Genomic DNA, 24,849 nt, shown 5'->3' with positions numbered 1-24,849 from the left:
AGGAAAAACCCTGAACTGCTACTGGCACTAGGCAAATTGTAAAACATGCTAAGTATGTTTGAACCTAGCTTGACATCAAATGCTGGAACTTTTGTCTGTTTCCCCTCATTTCTAGAATAAAAAAAAATACAAACAGTAATAAGAATTTCAAAGAGAAGTATTTTTAATTGCGTTCTGCAGTTTCTATTTTATTAATAGCAGAGAATTTAATGATGCTTTGTTCGATCACCTACTTAAAGTTGAGAATCAAACATTACAAGGTTACAGAAAGATCATTCTTGGAAGGTCATCTCTAATTCAATTCCATTTGAAAGTGTATATCACCCATTATTTTCCTCCACTGAGCTGGAAATAGGCTCAGGATCCTCTTGAATATCCCAGCAGAACTTGAAGGGCAGCTTTTCCATCCTCTCCTTAAAGACACGGTCAAACCTTTCATTCTGGGCAACAGTCATGAGGTTCTTCCAGTCCCCAATAGTGCCTGGGAAACAATGGTTAAAAATGTTTTTGTACTGAATTAAACTAGAGGCTATTTATATCATCCTTTAATCCTGCAGGCTTAAAGGAGGCAGTACTGAGACTGGAGGAGGACAGTGTCCAGGGTAGAGAGTAAAGAGTTTATGTCTCCCTCACCCTAAAGTGGCCAGTGTGAGCTGGAACAATCCCATTCCTAAAGGATCATTAGTCTCTGCAGGCTGATCATTGAGACAGTCAGATTATATCCATGCCAAAAATATGCCAGAGTGACAAGAACACTACTTAACATTGATATAGCTAAGAAAGTCCTATGGCTGCCTCAGATGTAGGCTGGTGATGAGACTAGCACAACATTATGGACAGCAGCAGATAGAGGGGTTGTTGGGACACATTTATATCACTTATTATTATTATTTTATTATTATTTATTAAATTTTTATACCGCCCTTCTCCCGAAGGACTCAGGGCGGTTTACAGCCATGATAAAAACAACAACAGGATACACATAAAACCATAATTTAAAAAACTTATTTTACAAATGGCCGAAGGAGGTGTCTTTCAAATGAAGGCAGTAATCCTGGTTTAAAATGAAGCCTGGTATCTGAAAACCAGAGTATGAATTTACCTTTGCGAAGAAAATCTCCTTTTCTGCAGTCTACAATGTCAGGAGGCATGAATGTGTAGTTTGCTCTAGAATCTGCTTTCATGTTATCAAATGTAGCTTTATCCACCACATCATCCACCTCTTTTCCACTTAGTTTTTTTCCTAAGAAGTTGCATATTTTCAGTACAGAACTTCTCAGATCCTGCAATACGATACAGCTTTGTATTAGGTCATCCACAACAATGGAGAAAAGATGGAAACATATCTCGCATATCTCTGCTGTCACTCACTCCCACTGTCTTTTTAATTCTTTCTTTTCTTACTGAAAAAAATTACCCTGATAATTTGTGTTTCTTACCCTAAAGTCATTTGTGTTTGTTTTTTTTTAATGAAAACTCCACATGCACATAGGAAGCAATATCAATGGATTAAACACAGAAGTGCTTCCTTAGGACTGCTGCTAAAGGTTTCTAAGAGGCAAGTGGCTGAGAAATAATCTTGGATCTCAGTATATTTACTGTATATGCACAATTGTCTTGAGATTCAGGCTCTTACATTCTTAACGATCTTGGCAGCATCAAAGGCTGGCCAATTCTAGCTAGGCTAAATAAATGCTTTGACCACTCTTGAAAATGCAGTTGAGTTGAGTCAATCTCTTTTGAGCCAAAACAGTAGAATATTATGAGACACTTTGGCTAATATTTTGCTGAATTATAGGTGCAGATTCCCATATTGGATTCCCTTACCAGTCAGTAACTCTATCAAAGAGATCAACCTTTTTTTTTGCAACTTTGGTTTCCAACAGATACATGTTGGCTCTTTGAATTTAGCATACCTGGACAAGACCTGTGCTTAACACATAGAATCATCTATTGCAATGTCCTTCCTGTTGAAGACTACTTCAGCTTCAATCGCAATAATACAAGAGCAAACTATAGATTTAAACTTAATGTTAACTGTTTCAATCTTGATTGCAGAAAATATGACTTCTGCAACAGAATTATTAACACTTGGAACACACTACCTGACTCTGTGGTCTCTTCTCAAAATCCCAAAAGCTTTAACCAAAAACTGTCTACTATTGACCTCACCCCATTCCTAAGAGGACTATAAGGGGCGTGCATAAGAGCACAAAAGTGCCTACTGTTCCTGTCCTATGGTTTCCTTTCATTTATCAAATTAATATAGTTATTGCATAATTTTGCTCATATATATGCTTATATGATATGTAGTTATTTTATGTTGATGCTTGTGTATATTGTTGTGACAAAATTAAAAAAAAGTGCATATTGTTCATTAATCTTATGTCAAGGTAACAACAGACTAGTTTCCTGGATCCGCCTTCTTTCTTTGGAAGAGGTTACATTTACTTTTTTTTCAGAAATTTGAAGTCCTTCAGTTCACTGAGATAACTAAGAGTGGTTCTGTAATGACATGTTTGGTCCTTTCCTGAATAAGTTATTCTACACATTCCTACCTTTCTAAAGCCTCCTGTGCTTCAAGGTGGTTTATATTGTACTACACATTTACGCACCTTACCTTTTTCATTTCTTCATAAGAAAGGAAGAGAATATTGAAATCACCCTTATGAGTGTACCAGCCTTCTACATGGTCTAGCCACAAATTGCTGGGCACTGATAGGAGAGAAATGAATTTGGCATAAATATGAGTCAACGTCACTTGGTTCAATTGTTTAGCTGGGCATTGCAATGTTCCAGCTAACAATCCGTCTCAGGGATACATTTTGAATGCTTGAATTTCTTCCATTTATCCTTATGACCTGATGGGCCTACAGATCAAAGCTCAACTGAGGGGCCACCTTAATAACACTGAATGCGGAGAGGAGAGAGAAGGAATGGGAGCCGTAACTAATGTGGTTGCATACCTTCACTAGTTAAGGGGAGAGTTTTGTCAAGATGCTGCTATATTGTTTTGTTTCTTTTGCTTTTCTTTATTTGGATCTGAATTAATTTTTTATACATTTGCAAATATCAGACTTACTCCCATTAGCTCTCTTCTGTGTCCAACTCTTAAATGTTCCCCATGTGATTTCATGTTAGAGAGTGTTTGGTTCTTTAGCTACCTTATATTTTGTACCTTAAGTAGGTTGCTCATATTGCACTACACAAAATGGACACATCTTAACTTTTTCATTTCTTCATAAGAAAGGAAGAGAATATTGAAATCACCCTTATAAGCGTACCAGCCTTCTACATGGTCAAGCCACAAACTACTAGGCACAGATAGGAGAGAAATGAAACTCTCTACTTTTCAAATGAATACATTAACTTTTGTTAATTTTAGATTTTGTCCATCCATGCCCAACACAATCACACCCTGATTTTAAGCCACCAAACAACTTACCTCGCTCAGTTTTCTCCTCCTTATTAAATGGACCCTCCATTTAATATTGGTATTTTCTCCTCACTTTCCCTTAATAAGCTGCCTTCTCTTGCCTCTCCCAACCCCTTTTACATCATGTGTTGTCCTAGGAATCCTTCATTCATCTCTACCCATTCATCCTATTATAAACCATTTTCATAAAGGTTTACACAAATTATTGCTTAAATATAGAGAATCATTATACTTATCTTATGTTAAGGGACAGGGTGGGATGTTTGCTTTTCGTAGGAAGTGGATTGAATTGTATTCATAATCTCTTATCCAAGACAAAAATTGACAAAACATGTCATGATCAAGTTCTTCTTACCTTTGCCAGTCAAAAACCACTCCAAGAATGTATCAAAATCTTTTGGTGTTTCCCTTACAGGTGTAATTTTGGTAAAATGATAGGTAGAAACCAATACATCCTTTGGATTTCTAAGCACATAAATAATCTGTAGAAGAAAAATGATTATATCTAGTCAAAATGTTATCGTCAGATCCTCCAAGTGGAGTGAATACAGGGATGGCTTTCAGCTTCACACCACAGGAAGAAAGTGAGATGGATGAAAGCCTTCCTTGAAGCTTGGTAGACCTTAGGGGATCTTCTTGAGGTCAGAACTCCATTTCTATTTTTATTTCACAATATGTTAATTGTCACCTAGCTGTTTGTGTAGATGCCCATCTTAAAGTGACACTTGGTAATGTACACAATTAAATAAATGGCAGACAAGAGGGCAGATGGGAGAGGCCAGCGTACATGGACCTCCCAATATCCTCCCCCTGAAGGCTACAGGAACATTGTGGAGATGTTTTTCCCTTCCCTCTTTCTCCTTTTACTACATTCAGTATTTGCCTTGTGGCAAGATGGGATGATAATAATAATAATAATAATAATAATAATAATAATAATAATAATAATAATAATAATAATAATGTAATAATAATAATAACCATCAAGAAACAAACGGAAGGTTTAATACTTGCTGCTCAAGAACAAGCACTATAAACGAATGCCATGAAAGCGAAAATACAAAATCCACTGAAAATCCAAACTGCCAACTTTGCAATGACAAAGTTGAAACTGTTTCAAACTTAATATGTGAGTGCAGCAAAATCACGCAAACTGGTTACAAAGCTAGACATGACTGAGTTGCTAAATTAATCCACTGGTCATTATGTAAAAAATACGCCCTATCTGTATCTGAAAAGTCATGGGACCATAAAGTGGAAAAAGTTGTCGAAAATGAGACGGTGAAGATCTTATGGGACTTTCAAATACAGACAGATCGTCATTTGGAACACAACATGCCAAATATCATGGTTGTCGAGTGCTGAAGGATACAATTTATTGATATCACTTTACCAGGAGACGCCGGAGTCGAAGAAAAACAACTGGAAAAAACCATGACATATCACGATCGGGCCATTGAAACTACACAGCTATGGATGAAACATGTAACAGTGATACCCATTGTCATCGGGGCACTTGGTACCATGTCCAAGAATTTTATAAGATACATCAACAAACTGCAGCTTCCTGCAATAACACCAGTGGAACTGCAAAAAACTGTGCTACTTGGAACATCGTACATCTTAAGAAGTTACTTGGTTGATACCTAGGACGCTGGCAGCAACCCATATCAACCATTAGTATCAGTCAATGGTATTTGTGATGCCTTTTTGAATGTTCAGTTGACTGAATTTCATGTTTAATAAATAAGGATAAATAGTAATAGTAGTAGTAGTAGTAGTAGTAGTAATAGTAGTAGTAGTAGTAGTAACAGCAGTAGTAGTAATAGTAGTACCCTGTTTCCCCCAAAATAAGACATCCCCTGATAATAAGCCCAATCGGGCTTTTCAGCGCATGGCAATAAGGCCAAGCACTTATTTCAAGGTTCAAAAAAATATAAGATAGGGTCTTATTTTCGGGGAAACACGGTAATAGTAGTAATAGTAATAGTACAGTCATCTAACAGGCTCCATTCTATCATGGGATCTCAAAGCTTATTGGCAAAACCATGTTTTCAGGATCTTCCAGAACCCCATCAGGGTTGGGGCCAGACTCACCTTGGCAGGAATAATGTCCATTGGACAGGGACCACATCAGAAAAAGTTTTCCTCGTAGGTCCTGTACTACAAAACTCTAGGTGACAAGACCCCTCCCCCCAAAAAAACACCCCATGTTTCATCTGCTGGATTTGATGGGATGGGTTGATGTAAATGGGAATCAGAGGGCCTTCAAATAACCTGTTCTCAACTCATGGAGGACTTCAGAGTTTCCAACCAGCACTTGAATTGGATCCAGAAGGAAGCTGGTAGCCACACTGGTAACAGTTCATAAAGCAGGTGTAATGTGCACAATTCTTGAATCACACACAACTGCCCATGCTGTTGGATTTTGTACCAGTTGAAGCTTCTGAATGCCTTTAAGGGAATCCCCATGTAAAGATGTTATGGTAGTCGATCTAGATGTGACTACAGTGACAGAGAGTAGAATGTTCAGATTTGAAAACAAAAGGTAACATTCCTCAACTTGGTACCCTCCAGAGCTAGCCATGCAGCATAAAAGTTACAATCCATTTGGAGGTTATCATTTTGGAAAAGATAAGATTAAAGATCTCTCTCTATGGATCTTTAGTTTGCTTCTTAGCCTATTTCCACCAGGCGAATATTCTGGGTTCCCTGTTTTGTTTGAGGTATTTTCTCTTGTACTTCAAACCTTGTTCGCACACACCAAATACAGTGTAGACACATGTACAGAGCCCCTGACTACAACATCGCTCACGCAAATATGTTAACCACACTGCTAACATGGGCCACCTCTTGCCCATATCCTCTCATTTTCCTGGGTGACCTAAATCTACCTTTTATTAACTGGATAACAAATGAATGTACAACTGAACCAATCCATACTACTCTATACAACGCCGTTACAGACCTAGGTCTTGAACAAGTAGTAACTAACAATACAAGACGCAACAACTGCCTTGACCTCATCTTTTGCAATAACACAAACTCAATTTATGGACTACAAATAAAAGAACCCTTTTCCAACAGTGACCACTGCATGATAGACTTTTGTCTCAATATACGCCCTCACATAAATAGTCATAATAATAGTACTCCAAACTACAATTTCAAAAAAGCCACCTATGACCTCATAAACAACGACTTCTCATCTCTTGACTGGCAAAATCTATTCTCAACCTGTATCACTGCCGAAGACCACTACAGAGTTTTCCTACTTGAAATCAATAGAATCATCAAACTATACGTAACACAAATCACCACCAAAATAAATAAATAAAAATTACCCATATCAATAAAAAAACTTCAATCCCCAAAAAAATCCCTCTGGAGAAAAAACAAAAAGGGCCATGTAGCAAACTTCAAAAACAGCTACAGAAATATTTGCAACCAAATAAAAACTGAATATACCATTTACCATTCAAAGCCAGAAGACCTTCTGCGTACAAATTCCAATCGTGCTTTTTATAATTTTGTGAACAATAAACTTAAAAAATCAAGATCCATCCCACCACTAAAAGAATCTAACGGCAAAGAATGTAACGATGAAACAGTTAAAGCAAACCTCTTTAACACATTCTTTGGCTCAGTCTTCGTTAACAGTGATGGCACATATCCGACATTCCCCAATCGTACCAACAATGATTACAACGACTTAACACATATAGACTTCACAGAAGATAAATGTTGAAAAAGCTTTTCGCAACCTTAAACCATCTTTATCTATTGGGCCTGATGGACTATGTGCATGTGTTCTTAAAAAAACTTTCAATTAATATAGCAGAACCCCTAAGCATAATCTTTGATAAAGCTTTCACGACTGGTTCCCTTCCCAAACTTTGGTCTCTAGCCACAGTCATCCCTATCTTCAAAAAAGGAGATCCTAGCCTAGTTGAAAACTATAGACCAATCTCTCTATGCTCCGTCACCTGCAAAATAATGGAATCTATCATCAACCAATCCATTATCCTACACCTTGAAACAAACAACCTACTCTCTAATAAACAATTTGGTTTCAGGAAAAAATTATCATGTAACTTACAACTTCTCCACTGCAAAAACATATGGACTACTAATCTTGATCAAGGCAAAGCAATAGATGCAATCTACATAGACTTCTGCAAAGCTTTTGACTCAGTAGTACACGATAAACTTCTCCTAAAACTAAAATCCTACGGCATTTCAGGACCTCTTCACAATTGGATAACTGCTTTCCTATCAAACAGACAACAAGTGGTCAAAATTGGCAATGCTCTATCAAATCCTGTTCCTGTCAAAAGTGGCGTTCCTCAAGGCAGTGTTCTCGGACCAACACTCTTCATACTATATACATAAATGATCTCTGCGACCATATCTCAAGTTATTGTGTTCTCTTTGCTGATGATGTTAAACTATTTAACACCACCATCAATACTATTACCCTTCAAAAAGACCTTGACTTTGTATCCGAGTGGTCAAAAACTTGGCAACTCCAAATCTCAACCAGCAAATGCTCTGTCTTACATATTGGAAAAAAGAACCTAAACACTAAGTACAAGCTTGATGGACATTACCTTATTGATGACCCCCACCCTCTAATAAAAGACCTTGGAGTTTTCATATCAAATGATCTAAGTGCCAAAGCCCATTGCAACTACATAGCAAAAAAGGCTCTAAAAGTTGTAAACCTAATTTTGCGTAGCTTCTTTTCCAAAAACACTACATAACTAACCAGAGCATACAAAACATTTGCAAGACCAATTCTTGAATACAGCTCACCTGTCTAGAACCCATACTACATCTCTGACATTAATACAATTGAACGAGTCCAGAAATATTTTACAAGACGAGTTCTCCGCTCTTCTGTAAACAACAGAATACCTTATACCTCCAGATTTGAAATCCTGGGATTAGAAAACTTAGAATTCCGCCGACTCCGACATGACTTGTTTAACACACAGAATCATCTATTGCAATGTCCTTTCTGTTAAAGACTACTTCAGCTTCAATCGCAATAATACAAGAGCAAACAATAGATTCAAACTTAATGTTAACCGCTTCAGTCTTGATTGCAGAAAATATGACTTTTGTAACAGAGTTATTAACGCTTGGAACACACTACCTGACTCTGTGGTCTCTTCTCAAACTCCCAAAAGCTTTAACCAAAAACTGTTTACCATTGACCTCACCCCATTCCTAAGAGGACTATAAGGGGCGTGCATAAGTGCACAAAAGTGCCTACCATTCCTGTCCTATTGTTTTCTTTCATTATATGTGCTTGTATATAAAGTTGTGACAAAATAAATAAATAAATAAATAAAATATAGTATCTGTGTCTTTGCCCTTGCATATTTGTCAATAAAACATTCAGATTTAGAGCTAAAAGAAGACAAGACAGCTCCCCAGTCCATCTCAGGATACATACAGTGTAGCAAAATAGGTCCTACCTTTGCTCTTTTATTTTGTAATCCTTTGGGTACCAAATAGTAGGGCAGATGGGAAGTAAAGAGACGAGGTGATGGGCGATTGGGAAAATCTATGTGGGAAATATTACACTCTAGCCATGGAGCTCTGTCAAGCAGGGTAGTATTTTCAGTTCCATCTCGATGACCTTCATGAAGAATCAAGCTCACAATATTTTGAGTCCATATTGTGCCTGGAAATAAACAACTAAAGTGATTCATGCAGATTGATTATTACTTGGACAATGCTGAAATTATGCAAAGTATACTTTCCTATCATAAAGGATAGTAAACATTTCAGAGAAATATAAAAACTTCTTCTAAAATATTTCATAGATATATGAGAGAAAGCTAGCTCTGCAAAGTAAAATAAAATAAAAATGGTCAAAATGAATATTTAGCAGCTTTATTTTCTACATTTCCTACAACTTCTAAAAAATGCCAAATGTTAAAATCTGGTTACAGCATAGCAAAGTTGCAGCAACCAAAATATTATAACCGAATACAAGATTAAGTTTTCCTCGGAAGACATCTCTAAACTTACCAGATTTAGGATATGTGATTATAAATATATCATCATCTCGGATTTCAAAACTTTCCAGTGAATCTATACTTTCAGGTGACACCCCTTCTGTAAAATAGCATCCTTTGTGTTTATACAGGAACTTATTTATTTGTTCCATTATATGACCTGTTCATATAATAATAGAGCAATTGACAATTGTTCTCACGTTTATGGTCAAGCATGTATTAATTCTTTTTAAAAATCATGCTTCCTGAAAAGAAAAAAGAAAAACAAAATATATCAGTTTCTGTAGAAGAGGCAGAACCTGGGGACAGAGTCAAGAGGGGAATAAGTCTGGAGTCCTTACATTCCCACAAGCAGTCTATGAAGGATTATGGACTTACCAAGTATGAAATGCAAATCTTATTGTTCATAGCTGGACTACAATTTAGATTAATCTAATAGTTAGATTAATAGTTTCTATTCTATGTATCAATGGGAACTCTTTAAGTATAATTAAAAAACTTGAGCAGTATTATTCTATGTGGTCAAACTTTACCATTGCATTTAAAAATTGGGTTGAGTGACTTTTCAATATTTAACATATGTTGCTAAATCCATCTCAAAATTTATTTATTTATTTATTTATTTTATTTATTTTATTTAATTTTTATACCGCCCTTCTCCCGAAGGACTCAGGGCGGTGTACAGGCATAATAAAAACCAGCAATACAATATACAAATTTAAAATCCCATTTAAAAAACTTATTTTTTAAGTTCACTGAGCTTAGCATAATCTCTGGGTGAAAGAGATTATCAGAATTGTGGAAGAGTGGCAGGTCTGACAGGGGGTTTGCTCTTAAGAGCGAATTTTCCTGGATTTATGACCCCACCGAATTCCACTCCTTCCAACTTCAGCACGCCCCTGTTTTTATCAGGGAAAAGGAGAGGAATGTTGCTTCTGCTCTAGAGAACTTATTAAATTGATTGATATTCCAAGCAGACGGGAATTTCACAAGCGTTCGAACTTTGATGTAGAATCAGCACGGCAAGTACCGACTCCCTTTTTGAAATTTGAAACCTTTCTTTGTCTTTGATTAATTGACTTTTAAAATGGCGTCTAAAAGTGAAAGTAAAATTTTTTAGTACGATGAAGCAGCGTTACTTGTGGATTGTTACAAACGGAGTTTTTATACTGAAAGGAGGGAAGGAGAGTTATTAAGTTTGAATTCCTGATTCTTTTGAAGACAGAATGGCAGCTAAACCTTTAAAGCCTTCTGGAAGAAGGATCTGAACCAAGTCTTGAGGAAATATTGAAAGAACAATTAAAACTTTCTGAAGATAGGCAAAAAGAGATGATGGAGAATTTTAATGCAAAAATAAGAGAAGATATTCTTATGGCAGTTCAAGGACTGAGTAAAAAAATTGAAGGATTGGAAGTGGAAATGCAACAGATCTCTCAGTCAAATAAGTATTTAGAAGATGAAATGAAAGGTGTTCAGAAAAAAGTGGATCAAAATGAAGATCAGGTTGTGATATTACAATATAAACTTATGGAAGGAGCTCTTAGAATTCGTGGTATGCGAGAAGAGCGTGGAGAAGACTTAAGAAAAATTATATCAGAAGCATTGGCTGAATTTATTGAAGCGGACCCCCAAGAGGTAGCTTACCAAATTGATAAAATATATAGAGTTAATTCTTGGATTGCAAGACAGAGAAAGCTTCCTCGGGACATTGTGGTTTATTTTGTGAAAAGGACTATGAGAAATCAAATTCTGCAAGTTTCATATCAGACAACTTTAAAAATTGGAGAACAGGAGTTGAAGGTGTTGAAAGAGATTCCTTCAAAGATGTTAAGAGACAGGAAGCAATTTGCTTTTTTTACACAAGAACTTAAAAAACATCAGATTCAATTCAGATGGGAGGTGCCAGTTGGACTGACACTATTCTATCAAGGAAGGAGATATAGAATTGACACTGTTTTAAAGGCAAAGGATTTTCTTTCTACAGTTTTGAAAGTCGAAATAGAAGTGATAGAAAAACTTCAAGAGACTCAAGAAGGCGTGGTGACCCAAGAGCCTTTATTGCTGCCAGTATTAGAGGAACCACAAGAGCAAAGGGTGACAAGAGGAGCCCTTAAGCGTAAAGAAGAGCAACAGTCTCAAAGTAAAAGTCAGGATCCCATTATGGAAGCTGTGGGAGGAGCTAGACGGAAGATACCGGAGGAGGAGCTTCCGTTGTCTGCTTCAAAGCTTCAGGAGGCCAGTAATGGCAAATAGAATCTTGTCATGGAATGTTAATGGCTTGAATTCAGCTCAGAAAAGAAGGAAAATATTTCACTACTTGAAACAATTTAAAAATGATGTGATTTGTTTGCAAGAGACACATATAAAATTATCAGACCAAAAATATTTAATTAATTCAAAATTGGGTAACCATTTTGTTGCATCAGCTTTGGAAAAGAAGCATGGAATTGTTGTATATATCAGGAAGGATATACCAGCTAAACTAATTGAGGCAGATATTCAAGGAAGATTTATTGCTATTGAACTGGTGATAGATGCAAAAAACTATTTGTTGATAGGAATTTATGCAGCTAATCAGCAACAAGAAAAGTATTACAAAATGTTACATGAGAGGTTGACCCTCTGGGATTATAGTACGTTTATATTATTAGGAGATTGGAATGGAGTAATTGATACAAGAAGGATAAGAGCACCTCCTCCAAGAAGATACCTATACATGCAAAATTACCAAAATCTTTTTTTGAAATGATGGAAGACTTTGAGTTTAGAGATATATGGAGGTTACGGAATCCAGATGAGAGAGATTTTACTTTTTTTTCTGATAGGCATCAATCTTTTTCACGCATTGATTTTATTTTAATTTCTAATGACTTGCTTTCTAGAGTGAAGAAAGCGAAGATATTTTCGAGGTGTTTAACTGACCATAGCCCAGTATGGATGGAATTATTACAAGGGAAAAAAGGTGGTAGAACATGGAGGTTGAATGAAAATCTGTTTAGATATGAGGATAATGTAACTTATTGTAAGAAACAGTTAAAAGAATTTTTTGATTTTAATATGTACAAAGGGACACCTATAGGAACTGTGTGGGAAGCGAGCAAAGCGTTTATTAGAGGATATTGATTTATTTGGACAACAGGCAAAGGAATAATAAACAAAAGCAGCGAGATATTTGGAAGAAGAAATTCAAAGGAAGCAACAGTTATTAATTCAAAACCCACAAGATCACAAACTTAAAGAGGCTATAAAAATATTACAGAGTCAATTTAATATGTTAATGGCAGACCAGGTGGCAACGAATATACAATATGCTAAACATAATACCTTTTGTAATGCAAATAAACCTGGGAGATGGTTGGCATATAACTTAAGGAAGAAACAGAAAGCACGTGTCATACAAAAAATAGAATATAAAGGTAAAGAGATATATCAATAGGATAAAATTAAAAAGGCATTCTCAGAATTTTATATTGCACTATATGCAAAAGACAAAATATTGAATAGGGACATTTATGATTATTTGAAAGATTATAAGGTTAATATTCTAACATTAGAACAGAGGAGGAGCTGAACCGCCGATAGCTACTGGAGAAATAGTGGAGGCAATTAAACAATTAAAATGGGAAAACCCTGGTACAGATGGTCTTACAGCAACTTATTATAAAAACACAGGATGAAATATTAGGCCCACTTAAAGAATTATTTAATCAGATACAATTAGGAGTGGAATACCCCGTCATGGAAAACATCTTTTATTTCACTGATACAAAGAGGAGCAAGACTGCTCTAAACCTGGTAACTATAGGCCGATTTCACTTTTAAATAATGATTATAAGATTTTTGTAAAAATAATAGCAAATAGATTAATGTTAGTTTTACAACAAAGAATTCATACTGATCAATCTGGTTTTATAAAAGGGAGGCAGATGAGGAATAATGTTAGACAGATTATTAATATATTGGAATATTTGGAAAAGAAGAATACTTCAGCGGCACTTATTTTTTTGGATGCAGAGAAAGCCTTTGATCGATTGCATTGGGATTTTTTATTTAAATTAATAGAGAAAATGCAATTTGGAGACTGTTTTATTAGAATAATTAAAGCGATTTATGGAGAGCAAACAGCACAGATTATAGTAAATGGTAGTTTGACAGAAGTTATTAAGATTGCGAAAGGAACAAGACAGGGATGTCCCTTATCACCATTATTGTTTGTTTTGACTCTGGAACCATTATTAGATAAAATACGAGAATTAATGAAAATAGAGGAATTAAGATTAGACAATATGAGTACAAAGTTAGAGCTTTTGCAGATGATGTAGTGGTTACGTTAATGAATCCTATAAATTCAAGTAGATTTTGTTGGAAGTAATTGATAAATATGGAAAGGTATCAGGATTTAAAATAAATCAGAAAAAACAAAAGTGATAATTAAAAATATGTCTATACAACAGAAACAAAAACTAGAGGAAATGACAGGATTTGAGGTAGTAAAAAGGTTAAATATTTAGGGTCTATATTAGCTCATCGAACAAGAAACTTTATAAGAATAATTATGACTTGCTATGGCAAAAGTTCAGAATGATATGAATGGCTGGAAGAAATTGCAGTTATCCCTATTGGGAAGGATTATGCTATTAAAATGAATGTGTTACCTAGATTTTGTTTCTGTTCCAGATGATACCTATAATTAAAAAGGATAAAAATTTGGAAGATTGGCAGAGTGGGATTAATAAATTTATATGGCAGGGTAAAAGGCGAGGTTAAAATGAAAATAATACAGGATTCACGGGAAAGAGGTGGTTTAAGAATGCCTAATTTTAAACTATATTATGAAGCAGTAACCTCTCAGTAATAAGTGACTGGTTTAACTTAACAGAGGAAAGAATTTTGAATATAGAAGGTTATGACTTGTTATATGGATGGCATGCGTACTTATTTTATGGAAAAAAGTGGATAGGGCTTTTAAGAATCATGTGTTGAGAAGTGCTCTTTTGGTCTGGAATAAATATTCCTATAAATTAGATTATAAGATTCCTATATGGGCGAGCCCTAGACATGCAATAGAGAATATAAATATAGAACAGAAACAGGAAATGATTACATATAAAGAACTTTTGTATGCTGAAGGAGGTAGATTGCAATTAAAATCATTACAGGTATTAAATGAAGAAGGGAGGAATTATACTTGGTTTCAATATGGGCAAATAAGTGCTAGATGGAAAGAAGATCAAAAAATTGGTATAATGCAAAGGAGGAAAATTTAATAAAGCAAATTAGAAATCAGACCCAGGAGCATATAAAGAGATTGTATAATGTGTTGCTTGAAATAGATTCGAAAAGGATTTGGTAAAGGATTGTATGATAAAATGGGCACAGAATATTCAGGAACCAATAATGTTGGAAACATGGGAGAAAATTTGGGTTAGAAATGTTAAGTTTACACAAGCACAGAATTTAAGGGAAAATTTTTATAAGATGTTTTATAGATGGCATTTAGATCCCAAAAAATTATCATGTATGTATCCTAATATCCAAGCGAAATGTTGGAGGTGTGATTGTGATGATGCTACATATTTTCATATTTGGTGGACTTGCAAGAAAATTAAGGTCTTTTGGATAAGAATTTGGTGGATTATTCAAAATGTACTGAAGAAGAAGATAAAGTTCCTGCCACAATTTTTCCTTTTGGGAATTATAATGGATTGTACAGGGATTGAGACTAAACTGATTTTGAACTTAATAACAGCAGCAAGACTGTTGATTGGACAATACTGGAAGAAAGAAGAGATACCTACAATAGAAGAATGGATATTGAAAGTTATTAATTTGGCTGAGATGGCTAAAATCTCAGCGTTTTAAAAGACAATACGCAGGAAAGATATTTAATTGAATGGAAAAATGGATTGATTATCTACAAAACAGATATCAGATTAAGAAATATCAGATTGCCTTTGAATAATTAGAAAGTTATTTTATGTAATGGGAGGGGTTGGGAGATGAAAAGCTTTGGATGTGGTTATTTGGATTGGACTTTACCTTGTGATTGACCCGGGAAGCCGGGGGTGGGGGAGGGAGGGGGGTGTTTTGTTTTGTTTTTTTTTTTGGGAGGGAGGGGGAAAAAAGGGGGAAAATGTTTTTGTTTTTTTTAAAACTCTTTCAATTAAAAAAAAAAAAAAAAAAAAAACTTATTTAAATTAGCCCAATGATTAAAATTTACTCTACTAAAACCCCATTTAAAATTAATAAATTTAAAATTTAAAATCCCAATTTAAGCCAGCCCCGCGCGGATAAAAAGGTGAGTCTTGAGTTCGCGAAATGTCCAAGGTCAGGAATTTGGCGTAAGCCGGGGAAGCTTCGTTCCAGAGTGTGGAGCCCCACAGAGAAGGCCCTTCCTGGGGCCGCCAGCCGACATTGTTTGGCGGACGGCACCTGAGAAGTCCTCTCTGTGGGAGCGTGGGTCGGTGGGAGGCATATGGTAACAGCAGGCGGTCCCGTAAGTACCCAGGTCCTAAGCCATGGAGCGCTTTAAAGGTCGTAACCAACACCTTAAAGTGCACCCGGAAGGCCACAGGCAGCCAGTGCAGTCTGCGAGGAGCGGTGTTACATGGGAGCTACGTGTAGCTCCTCTATCACCCGCGCAGCTGCATTCTGACTAACTGAAGCCTCCGAGCGCACTTCAGGGGAGCCCCATGTAGAGAGCATTACAGTAATCCAAGCGAGAGGTAACGAGCGCATGAGTGACCGTGCATAAGGCATCCCGATCAAGGAAGGCGCAACTGCGGACCAGGCGAACCTGGTGGAAGGCCCTCCTGAGACGGCCGTCAAATGATCTTCAAACGACAGCCGATCATCCAGGAGGACACCCAAGTTGCGCACCCTATCCTTTGGGGCCAGTAACTCGCCACCAACAGCCAGCGCGGCTGCAGCTGACTGAATCGGGTGCCGGCATCCACAGCCACTCCGTCTTGGAGGATTAAGTTTGAGCCTGTTTCTCCCCATCCAGACCCGTACAGCCTCCAAACACCGGGACAGCACTTCAACAGCTTCATTGGGGTGGTCCGGGGTGGAAAGGTACAGCTGAGTGTCATCAGCGTACTGATGGTATCTCACCCCGAAACCACTGATGATCTCACCCAGCGGCTTCATGTAGATGTTGAACAGCAGGCGAGAGAATCGACCCCTGAGGACCCCACAAGTGAGGCCCTCGCGGTCGACCTCTGCCCCCTGTCAACACCGTCTGCGACGGTCGGAGAGATAGGAGGAGAACCACCGATATACGGTGCCTCCCACTCCCAATCCTCCAACCGCGCAGCAGGATACCATGATCGATGGTATCGAACGCCGCTGAGAGGTCTAATAGGACCAGGGCAGAGGAATATCCCTGTCCCTGGCCCTCCAGAGATCATCCACCAATGCGACCAAAGCTGTCTCCGTGCTGTATCCGGGTCGGAAGCCGGACTGGAACAGGTCTAGATAGACATCTTCATCCAGGTGTTGGGGCAGCTGTCGCGCCACGGCACTCTCTACAACCTTCGCAACAAAGCAAAGGTTGGAGACTGGACGATAATTACCCAAAATAGCTGGGTACAGGGAGGGCTTCTTAAGGAGGGGTCTCACCACCGCCTCTTTCAAGGCGGCAGGGAAAACCCCATCCAACAAAGAAGCGTTGATAATCCTCTGGAGCCAGCCTCGTGTCACCGCCTGAGTGGCCAGTACCAGCCAGGAAGGGCACGGGTCCAGTAAACATGTCGTGCCGTGGAGCCTCCCCAACAACCTGTCCACGTCCTCGGAGCCACAGGGTCAAACTCATCCCAAATGTGCTCAACAAGACGTGCCTCCTCTCCCTCGCTTGGATCATCCCAAATTCGGTCTAGACCGTCCCTCAGCTGAACGATTTTATCGTATAGATAACCACTAAACTCCTCAGCTCGTCCCTGCAAAGGGTCATCCCGCACCTCCTGATGTAGGAGAGAGCGGGTCACCCGAAACAGGGCGGCCGGGCGGTTATCTGCCGACGCAATGAGGGTAGAGGCGTAGGAGCGCCTCGCTTCCCTCATTGCCACTAGGTAGGTCCTAGTATAGGTCCTAACTAGTGTCCGATCAGCTTCGGAGCGACTAGACCTCCAGGTGCTCTCTAGGCGTCTTCTCCGGCGTTTCATCTCCCTCAGCCCCTCGGAGAACCAAGGGGCCGGACGAGACCTACGCCGGGTCAGAGGCCGCAAAGGCGCGACACGGTCCAGGGCCCCGGCCTGCTCCCAGGCCACGACCAGTTCCTCAGTCGTGCCGTGGGCCAGATCCTCAGGAAATGGCCCAAGCTCCGTCTGGAACCTCTCAGGGTCCATCAGGCGCCTGGGACGGAACCACCGTATAGGTTCCGTCTCCCTGCGGTGGTGAATAGCGGTTCGGAAGTCTAGGCGAAGGAGAAAATGATCCGACCATGACATTGGTTCTGTTACTAAATCATCTAATACCAGATCATTTAACCACTGTCCAGAGATAAAAATCATATCTAGCATGCCTCCCCCTGTGTGCGTAGGGCCATCATTTACTCGAATCAGGTCCAAGGCCGTCATGGAAGCCTGGAACTCCCGAGCTGCCGTTGATGACAGGCCAACCGATGGCAGTTGAAATCCCCATAACTATAAGTTTGGGGTCTCAACCGCCACAGCAGCCAGTACCTCCAACAGCTCGGGCAGGGCTGTGGTCACGCAGCAAGGAGCCAGGTACGCGATCACCAAGCCCAACTGATTCCTATAGCCCCAGCGCACACAGAGGATTCGCAGCCAGCAATCTGAGGAACAGTGGTCTCCTCGGCTCTAGATCTTCCTTAATAACAACCGCCACCCCCACCCCTACCTTGGACTCTCGGCTGATGAAATGCTCGGAAGCCTGGAGGCACATCTCAACAAGGGGACCCCCTCAGGGCCCAACCAGGTCTCCGTAATGCCCATGAGGTCCGCGGACCTCCCTGAATAAGGTCACAAATCAGGGAGCCTTATTAACCACGGACCGGGCATTACATAACATCAGCCAAGGTCCAAGCTCTGAGGATCATGGCCACCCGAGGAACGGGTAGGGACTGAGGCCGGAGCACGTGATCGCTCTCAAACTTGAGCACGTGCCCCATAACTCGACACGGCCCCTCCCCGCCATATCTGCCTCTCCCACTTACCGTACAGATCGAACAGCCTCTAAACCTGGAACGCCCTCCCCTGCCTTCAGACAAGATGGCGAATGTCGCGAACTAGCACAGGGGCTGGATCCTCCCGACGGGTCCTCCCCCACCCGTCGAAACCTCCCCTTAAAAACCCTTATTTAAAAACTATTTAAAACCCCACAAATTCTTCTTAGTCAGATGCCACCTCTCTGGGTCCCAAGACCTTCGTTAAGGTAAGCCTCGATAGCTTGAGGCCATTCCTATGAGGCGGGGAACCTCGCAGTCGTAGTAGATCGGCAAATGAATATCTCATGGAGAAATAGGCCCAAAAATCGTGGCAAAATGTCCATCCTTAGCCGTCAAGATGTACGCCGTCCATGTCTCCACCCCTACGTCGGCAGATTATCCTCTGGACCCAAAATGGCCCCACATGCCGCTCTGCTGCTGTAACAAATTGTCCAATTTGTCCAAGCCAACCACCTCTCCGACACTGATGGAATAAAATAGCTCAAAGAGAGGTGAACCGCTGATGACGATTGCGGAATGTTGGCAGGGCATAGCAAAAGTCAGAGTAGGGGAGAAAACGATGTTCCAGTCCATGCCCATGGGGGGGGGGCGGAGGGGGGGGGAGGGGGCGTTGTTCATGCCCATACGAGTCCCGTCCAGCACCAAAACTTAATAGCAACCCGAGCACCCGGTGTCCAGCATACCACCATTAACGTCCTCCGTCGGTGTTCGGGCGCCTCAGCCATTGTTTGTGTCCTTTGTTGGTGTCCAGTTGATATCTGTGGCCACAACGGCCCGAAAACTGCTGATTCATGCCGGGCGTCTCCGCAGGCCCCCAACATGGCCGCCGCCGTCGCTGCCTAAGGGCAAACTCGGCTCCGTGCTCGCAGCCGAGAGTTCAATGAGGCTCAGAGACCTCACTCGGTAGCCGAGAGAATGACAAGACCGGGGCCCGAAGACAAGCAGCTGGGCGAGCGGCTAAAGGATATCGTAGCCGAGGACTTCCAGCCGCTGTTCAGCCCCCCCCAACATGGCCGCCGCCGCCGCCTTTCGCTGCCGGAAAACAAACTCCGTACTCGGCAACCGGGAGTTCAAAGAGGCCCAAGGACCTCGCTCCCGGTGGCCGAGAAGATGGTAAGACCGGAGCCCGAAGCCAGGCAGCTGGGCGAGCGGCTGAACGGCATCGTGCCAAGGATTTCCAGCCGCCAGCTCCACGAGATTTTCAGGAAGCCGCCATAACGCGCATGCGCAGAAGAATGAAACTCTGAATGAATGAATGAATGAATGAATGAAAATAAACGTTTAATTAGGTAACATGCTAATGATTAACTTTCTACCTCTGGATTTTGCCTCTTGACAGCAGCTTAAGCTAAATGCCAACTTTCCTTGTTTTAGTAAGAGGCCCACTTATAAAATTCTTCAGCCACGTCATGCCAGCTAGACTGACACTTATTACATAAGAAGCATTTGTGGTCAGCCCCCTTAGCTCTTTGCTAACAGATAGTAAAGCCACTGCTAAATGACTAATTTCAGCAAAGGCACAGAGTAATTAACATGGAGTAGCTCCGACTGAAGCAAATCCAAGGCTCACTTGCAAAAGCCTCTACTAATTTGATAAATTAACAGGCTAATGCTGCTAGACCCCTCAGATCCTCAAGGTATTAAGGCAATATTCTATACATTTTTCAAAGGAAGATTCAGTTTTATACAGACATTTATGCATGCACAGAAAATGAAAGCTGTTGGTTTTGGAAAGGTATAATATGTAGTATGTAATTGAGTGAGAAAAAATATTATACAAGGAATAATTTAACGGTGAAATGTACCATCGTAGTCTTTGAATTACATGATTTTCATTTCTGTAGATACTGATGACAGCTTGGCTATCCCCAAGTTGTCTAATTGTTTTCTGCAGGTAAATTATCTACACTCAGTTAATTGTCAAGCTTTAGGAATATTGTAAATCCTAATTTTATGCAAAGTTACTCAATTGCTCACTTATTCAAATAGATATTGGGAAATATTTGCATTTCACTGCAAGTTTCATCAGTTCAGATAAAATGATTGCCCAAACATTCTGACTGTGTTAGACAATTTAAGAGTTCATAAAATGATGACACATTATTTCCATATCGTGGCTTCATGGGTATATCTACAGAATAACTTGAGGGAGTCTTCACTACTGTGTGTGTTTTCAGTATCAGAGGTTTTATCAATAGTTCTCGTAGTATCCAGGAGTTGTTTGATTTGACTCTTCCAAAATCATTTTACAGCATTACCCCTTGGAACAGCACATGAGAACATCCCTGGATGAGAAGAGACTTGATGAAATACAATCCTACTGCACAGACACACACTTCTTGAGAAAGAGACTCGAAACGGTTGCAGTAGATCAGCTTCACGGATCTTCTCAAGATCAAGGAATTATAGATTAACTCACAGATCTAGGAACTGAGTAGATCTTGGGTTCTTGGGTTGATATCAGTGCCTCCCCCGCCACCCCATGGTATAGATTCATCTCTAGATGGCTCAGTGGCTAAGACACTGAGCTTGTTGATCAGAAAGGTTGGCAGTTCAGCGGTTAAAATCCCTAGTACAGGTCTCCTGCATGAGCAGGGGGTTGGACTAGATGACCTCCAAGGTCCCTTCCAACTCTGTTACTGTTATGTTCCCTGGGATGTCTGACTGGGCCTTCTCTGGTAGCTGTGTTGTAACAACCTCTCATTAGAAATACAGCAATGTTCTTTGCATGAGTCTGCACTTAATGATGAAATTATTACAGAAATTACAGAAAATTCAAAACATGGCATCAAAACTCAACCAAAAGATCCTTGTAAAGGAACTTAAATGAGACTTAAGGTTGGGAAATAACATTTAAAACCTTAAAATTTTTAGACAGCTATTATTTGAGGATATGCCTTTCTTGAAAAATACCTTTTTTATTTTCGTTCATCGTGATAAAATGGAACAAAGTTTGCTTGGTGTCAATGACACAAGGCTGGGAGAAGAATTATGTAAGAATGTGGGAAACAGCCTTCTCTGTTGCAGCATCTGTTGCAACACTTAGGCAAGAAAAACCAAAAGTACACTTATAGACTGGGTAAAACCTGTGAGAGGGATCTTGGAGTCTTAGTGGACAACCAATTAAATATGAGCCAACAGGGTGCAGCGGCAGCTAAAAAAGCCAATGCAATCCTAAATTGCATTAATAGAGGGATACAATCAAGATCACGTGAGCTACTAATACCACTCTTTAAAGCCTTAGTAAGACCACACCTAGAATACTGCATCCAGTTTTGGTCACTACACAAAAAAGATGTTGAGATTCTAGAAAAAGTGCAGAGACTGGAGGCTAAAACATACAATGAATGATTGCAGAAATTGGGCATGGCAAGTCTAATGAAGAGAAGGACCAGGTGAGACATGATAGCAGTGTTCCAATATTTGAGGGGCTGCTACAGAGAGGAAGGGGTCAAACTATTTTCCAAAGCACTTGAAGCCAGACAAGGAATAATGAGACCAGTAATGAAACCAAATGAGAGATTTAACCTGGAAATAAGGAGAAATTTTCTGAAGTGAGAACAATCAACCAATGGAACAGCTTGCCTTCAGAAGTTATGGGAGCTTCATCACTGGAGAATTTCAAGAAGAGACTGAACTGCCATCTGTCAGAAATGATGTAGGTTCTCCTGCTTGATGGGGTGTGTGGACTAGATTACCTACAAGGTCCCTTCCAACTCTGTTAATCTTGGCCTGGAACAATTTCCTTCTTAGGCAGCCAAGTTGATTTCAACTTTATCTGCTTTTTGACTTCAGATTACTTAGAGCCCATAGGCTACTATACATTTTATCCCTTCAGAATTGCTGTTAAATCTTAACCAGATTTGTGTATATTTTAGCTGCAGGAGCCTCATCAGTGAAAGTTATGGTTTATAGCTGTCTCAAAGGTGCTTTTTCAAAAGGCAACTGGACTTTATTTTGCCTTGAAGACATTTCGCTTCTTATCCAAGAAGCTTCTTCACTTTTGGAAGAGCTTCTTGGATGAGAAGCGAAATATCTTCAATGAAAAACAAAGAATGTCTGGTTGCCTTTTGAAAAACCTTTGGGACAGCCATGACCTGGATGACTGAGAACCTCCATAGACATTTATAGTTTATGAATGCCTGTCACTTGGCGTATACGTATACGTAAACTGCACTGGTTGCCAATGTGCTTCTGGTTTCAATTCAAGGATCTAATGGTTACTTTTAAAACCATTCATGGCTTGGGGACAAAGTTATTTGCAGGACTATCTCTCCCTAGTCATCTCTCCCTGTCCTACTAGATCTGGCAGGAGATGCATTTTTTTAGATCCTGACCATTAGGGGGTGTTATGTGGCAGGGCCCAAGAGGAAAGGTTTTTCTGTCTCAATACTCTGAAGCGTCATTCCCCCAGATATCAGTTTGCCCTGATCTTGCTGGCCTTTTGTGAATCCTTGAAAACTTGATTTTGTAGTTGGGCATGGACCCTGATCTGAGTCTCTATCACGGCTGTGTTTATTGCTGCTGGATGATTTTTTTTTTATTATTTGCATTTATATCCGCCCTTCTCCAAAGACTCAGGGCTGCTTACACTATGTTAAGCAATAGTCTTCATCCATTTGTATATTATATACAAAGTCAACTTATTGCCCCCAACAATCTGGGTCCTCATTTTACCTACCTTATAAAGGATGGAAGGCTGAGTCAACCTTAGGCCTGGTGGGACTTGAACCTGCAGTAATTGCAAGCAGCTGTGTTAATAGAATAGAATAGAATAGAATAGAATAGAATTTTTATTGGCCAAGTGTGATTGGACACACAAGGAATTTGTCTTGGTGCATATGCTCTCAGTGTACATAAAAGAAAAGATACGTTCATCAAGGTAATAACAGACTGTCTTAACAGTCTGAGCCACCAGAGGCCCTGGCTGCTATATAATTATCTTTAATTTTGTTATACTCTTTTTAAGTATTGCTAGCTGGCCGGAGACATATGTTTGAGATGGGTGGCCATATAAAACAAATAGTAAGTAAAAACAACAACCACAACCCTTTCTCCTTGCTCTATAAGACGAATGATAATCCCATTTGAGAAATTTTATACAACCACACTCCTGCTCACACTAACCCACAGATCAGTATAAGAAAGTTGTAAAAGTATTGCACAAATGGCCAATAATAAGAATGTATACAGGTAGTCCTCAATATACAATCACAATTGAGCTTGGAATTATGGTCAAAAGTCATTGAGTTATACATTGAGTCACCACCTGATTTAACTCGACTACATCTGTCTTTCTCAGGTGTTATTAAACAATAATCATTAAATAAACATGAGGGTGGTTAAATAGAGCACAAACTGGCCTAAGGAGGCTCTGGGAGGTAGAGGCCCATCCAGTTGGGTCCAAACAGGACAAGCAGCACCAAGCTTTGTAAAGCCAAAACCAGCTCTGCAGGAGGGAAGTGCTTAGCTGGATTAGAGCCTAAGCATCCCCTTCTGATCCTGAAGAGGCTCCCAAACAAGCCTACATAGTTGGCCGTGAGAAGCCCTAATGTTTTGAACCTTGCTTGTGGGCTAGCTGGCAGTAAGGAGACTGCAGGCCTCCCCTAGCTCTTCTTATGTTTCGGGAAACTGAATTCCCTGCATGCAAAGGTGGCAACTGCCAGACAAGCTTTCCAAAACTTTCCCCTTGTTTTAACCTCACCCTCCTTGCACAAACCCACTCCCCCCCCCACAAGAAAGCAATATAAAAAATGCTGGAAGGGACAAACTTGTTGATCTTTCTCTTCCTGTCCCCCTTCCCCCCACCGGTGCTTTGGCAAAATGAAGCTAAACTCTTCGCCTGTGCCCTCCAATCTCCGTCTCCTTGAACAAACTCAATTTGCTAAATTTACCATGTGCACCTAGAAAGAGGGTGACAAAATCTGTGAAGTGACTTACCTTGATGAGCGACTGGCAGGCTGAAGAGTAGAAGAAAAGAATCTTCCAGGGATTTAGTTTAAATGGAAGGGAGGGGGGGAGCGGAACAATAACAACAAAACTTTAGAAAGTTTTTTTCTTTTTATGACCCAGTTTTTGGCACGGCTGTTTGCTACATGTGTTTTGGCAGTTTCTCCGTTCAGCTCTCCAAACAAACAACCCCCGGAAGATTTTTCTTTGCTTTCTTCATTCTCTCAGCCCCCCCCTTCCTTTACAAA

General features: G+C 39.9%; 1 protein-coding gene across 2 annotated transcripts; it reads right to left on the bottom strand.

Annotated features, from left to right (window-relative positions):
- Positions 1-158: 158 nt before the first annotated feature.
- On the bottom strand, positions 159-24,849 carry LOC131193288 (amine sulfotransferase-like). Of its 2 annotated transcripts, XM_058173318.1 has the most exons (8): positions 24,593-24,849; positions 23,334-23,384; positions 9,479-9,710; positions 8,920-9,128; positions 3,792-3,918; positions 2,621-2,715; positions 1,103-1,283; positions 159-481 (listed from the first exon to the last, which is right to left on the bottom strand). In XM_058173318.1, the coding sequence occupies exons 3-8, from the start codon at positions 9,615-9,617 to the stop codon at positions 321-323; spliced, it is 912 nt and encodes a 303-aa protein (XP_058029301.1). In that variant the 5' UTR covers positions 9,618-9,710; positions 23,334-23,384; positions 24,593-24,849; the 3' UTR covers positions 159-320. The 2 variants fall into 2 exon arrangements, with proteins under 2 accessions (XP_058029301.1, XP_058029293.1); XM_058173310.1 differs by lacking the exon at positions 23,334-23,384 and having other exon boundaries at positions 24,593-24,848.

Source organism: Ahaetulla prasina, chromosome 1, assembly GCF_028640845.1.
Source record: "Ahaetulla prasina isolate Xishuangbanna chromosome 1, ASM2864084v1, whole genome shotgun sequence".
Classification (NCBI taxonomy): Eukaryota; Metazoa; Chordata; class Lepidosauria; order Squamata; family Colubridae; genus Ahaetulla; species Ahaetulla prasina.
Note: the sequence above shows the minus strand (reverse complement) of the source record. Positions and strands in the feature narration are given on the sequence as shown.

What these genes read in the sequence shown, in the direction of transcription:
- LOC131193288 (XM_058173318.1), bottom strand. Translation starts at nt 9,617, where the DNA reads ATGGAACAAATAAATAAGTTCCTGTATAAACACAAAGGATGCTATTTT. An exon ending in TACAAAATAAAAGAGCAAAG is followed by an intron (nt 3,919 to 8,919) that starts GTAGGACCTATT and finishes TTTCTTCTACAG; the next exon opens with ATTATTTATGTGCTTAGAAA. An exon ending in CTTATGAAGAAATGAAAAAG is followed by an intron (nt 1,284 to 2,620) that starts GTAAGGTGCGTA and finishes ATCGTATTGCAG; the next exon opens with GATCTGAGAAGTTCTGTACT.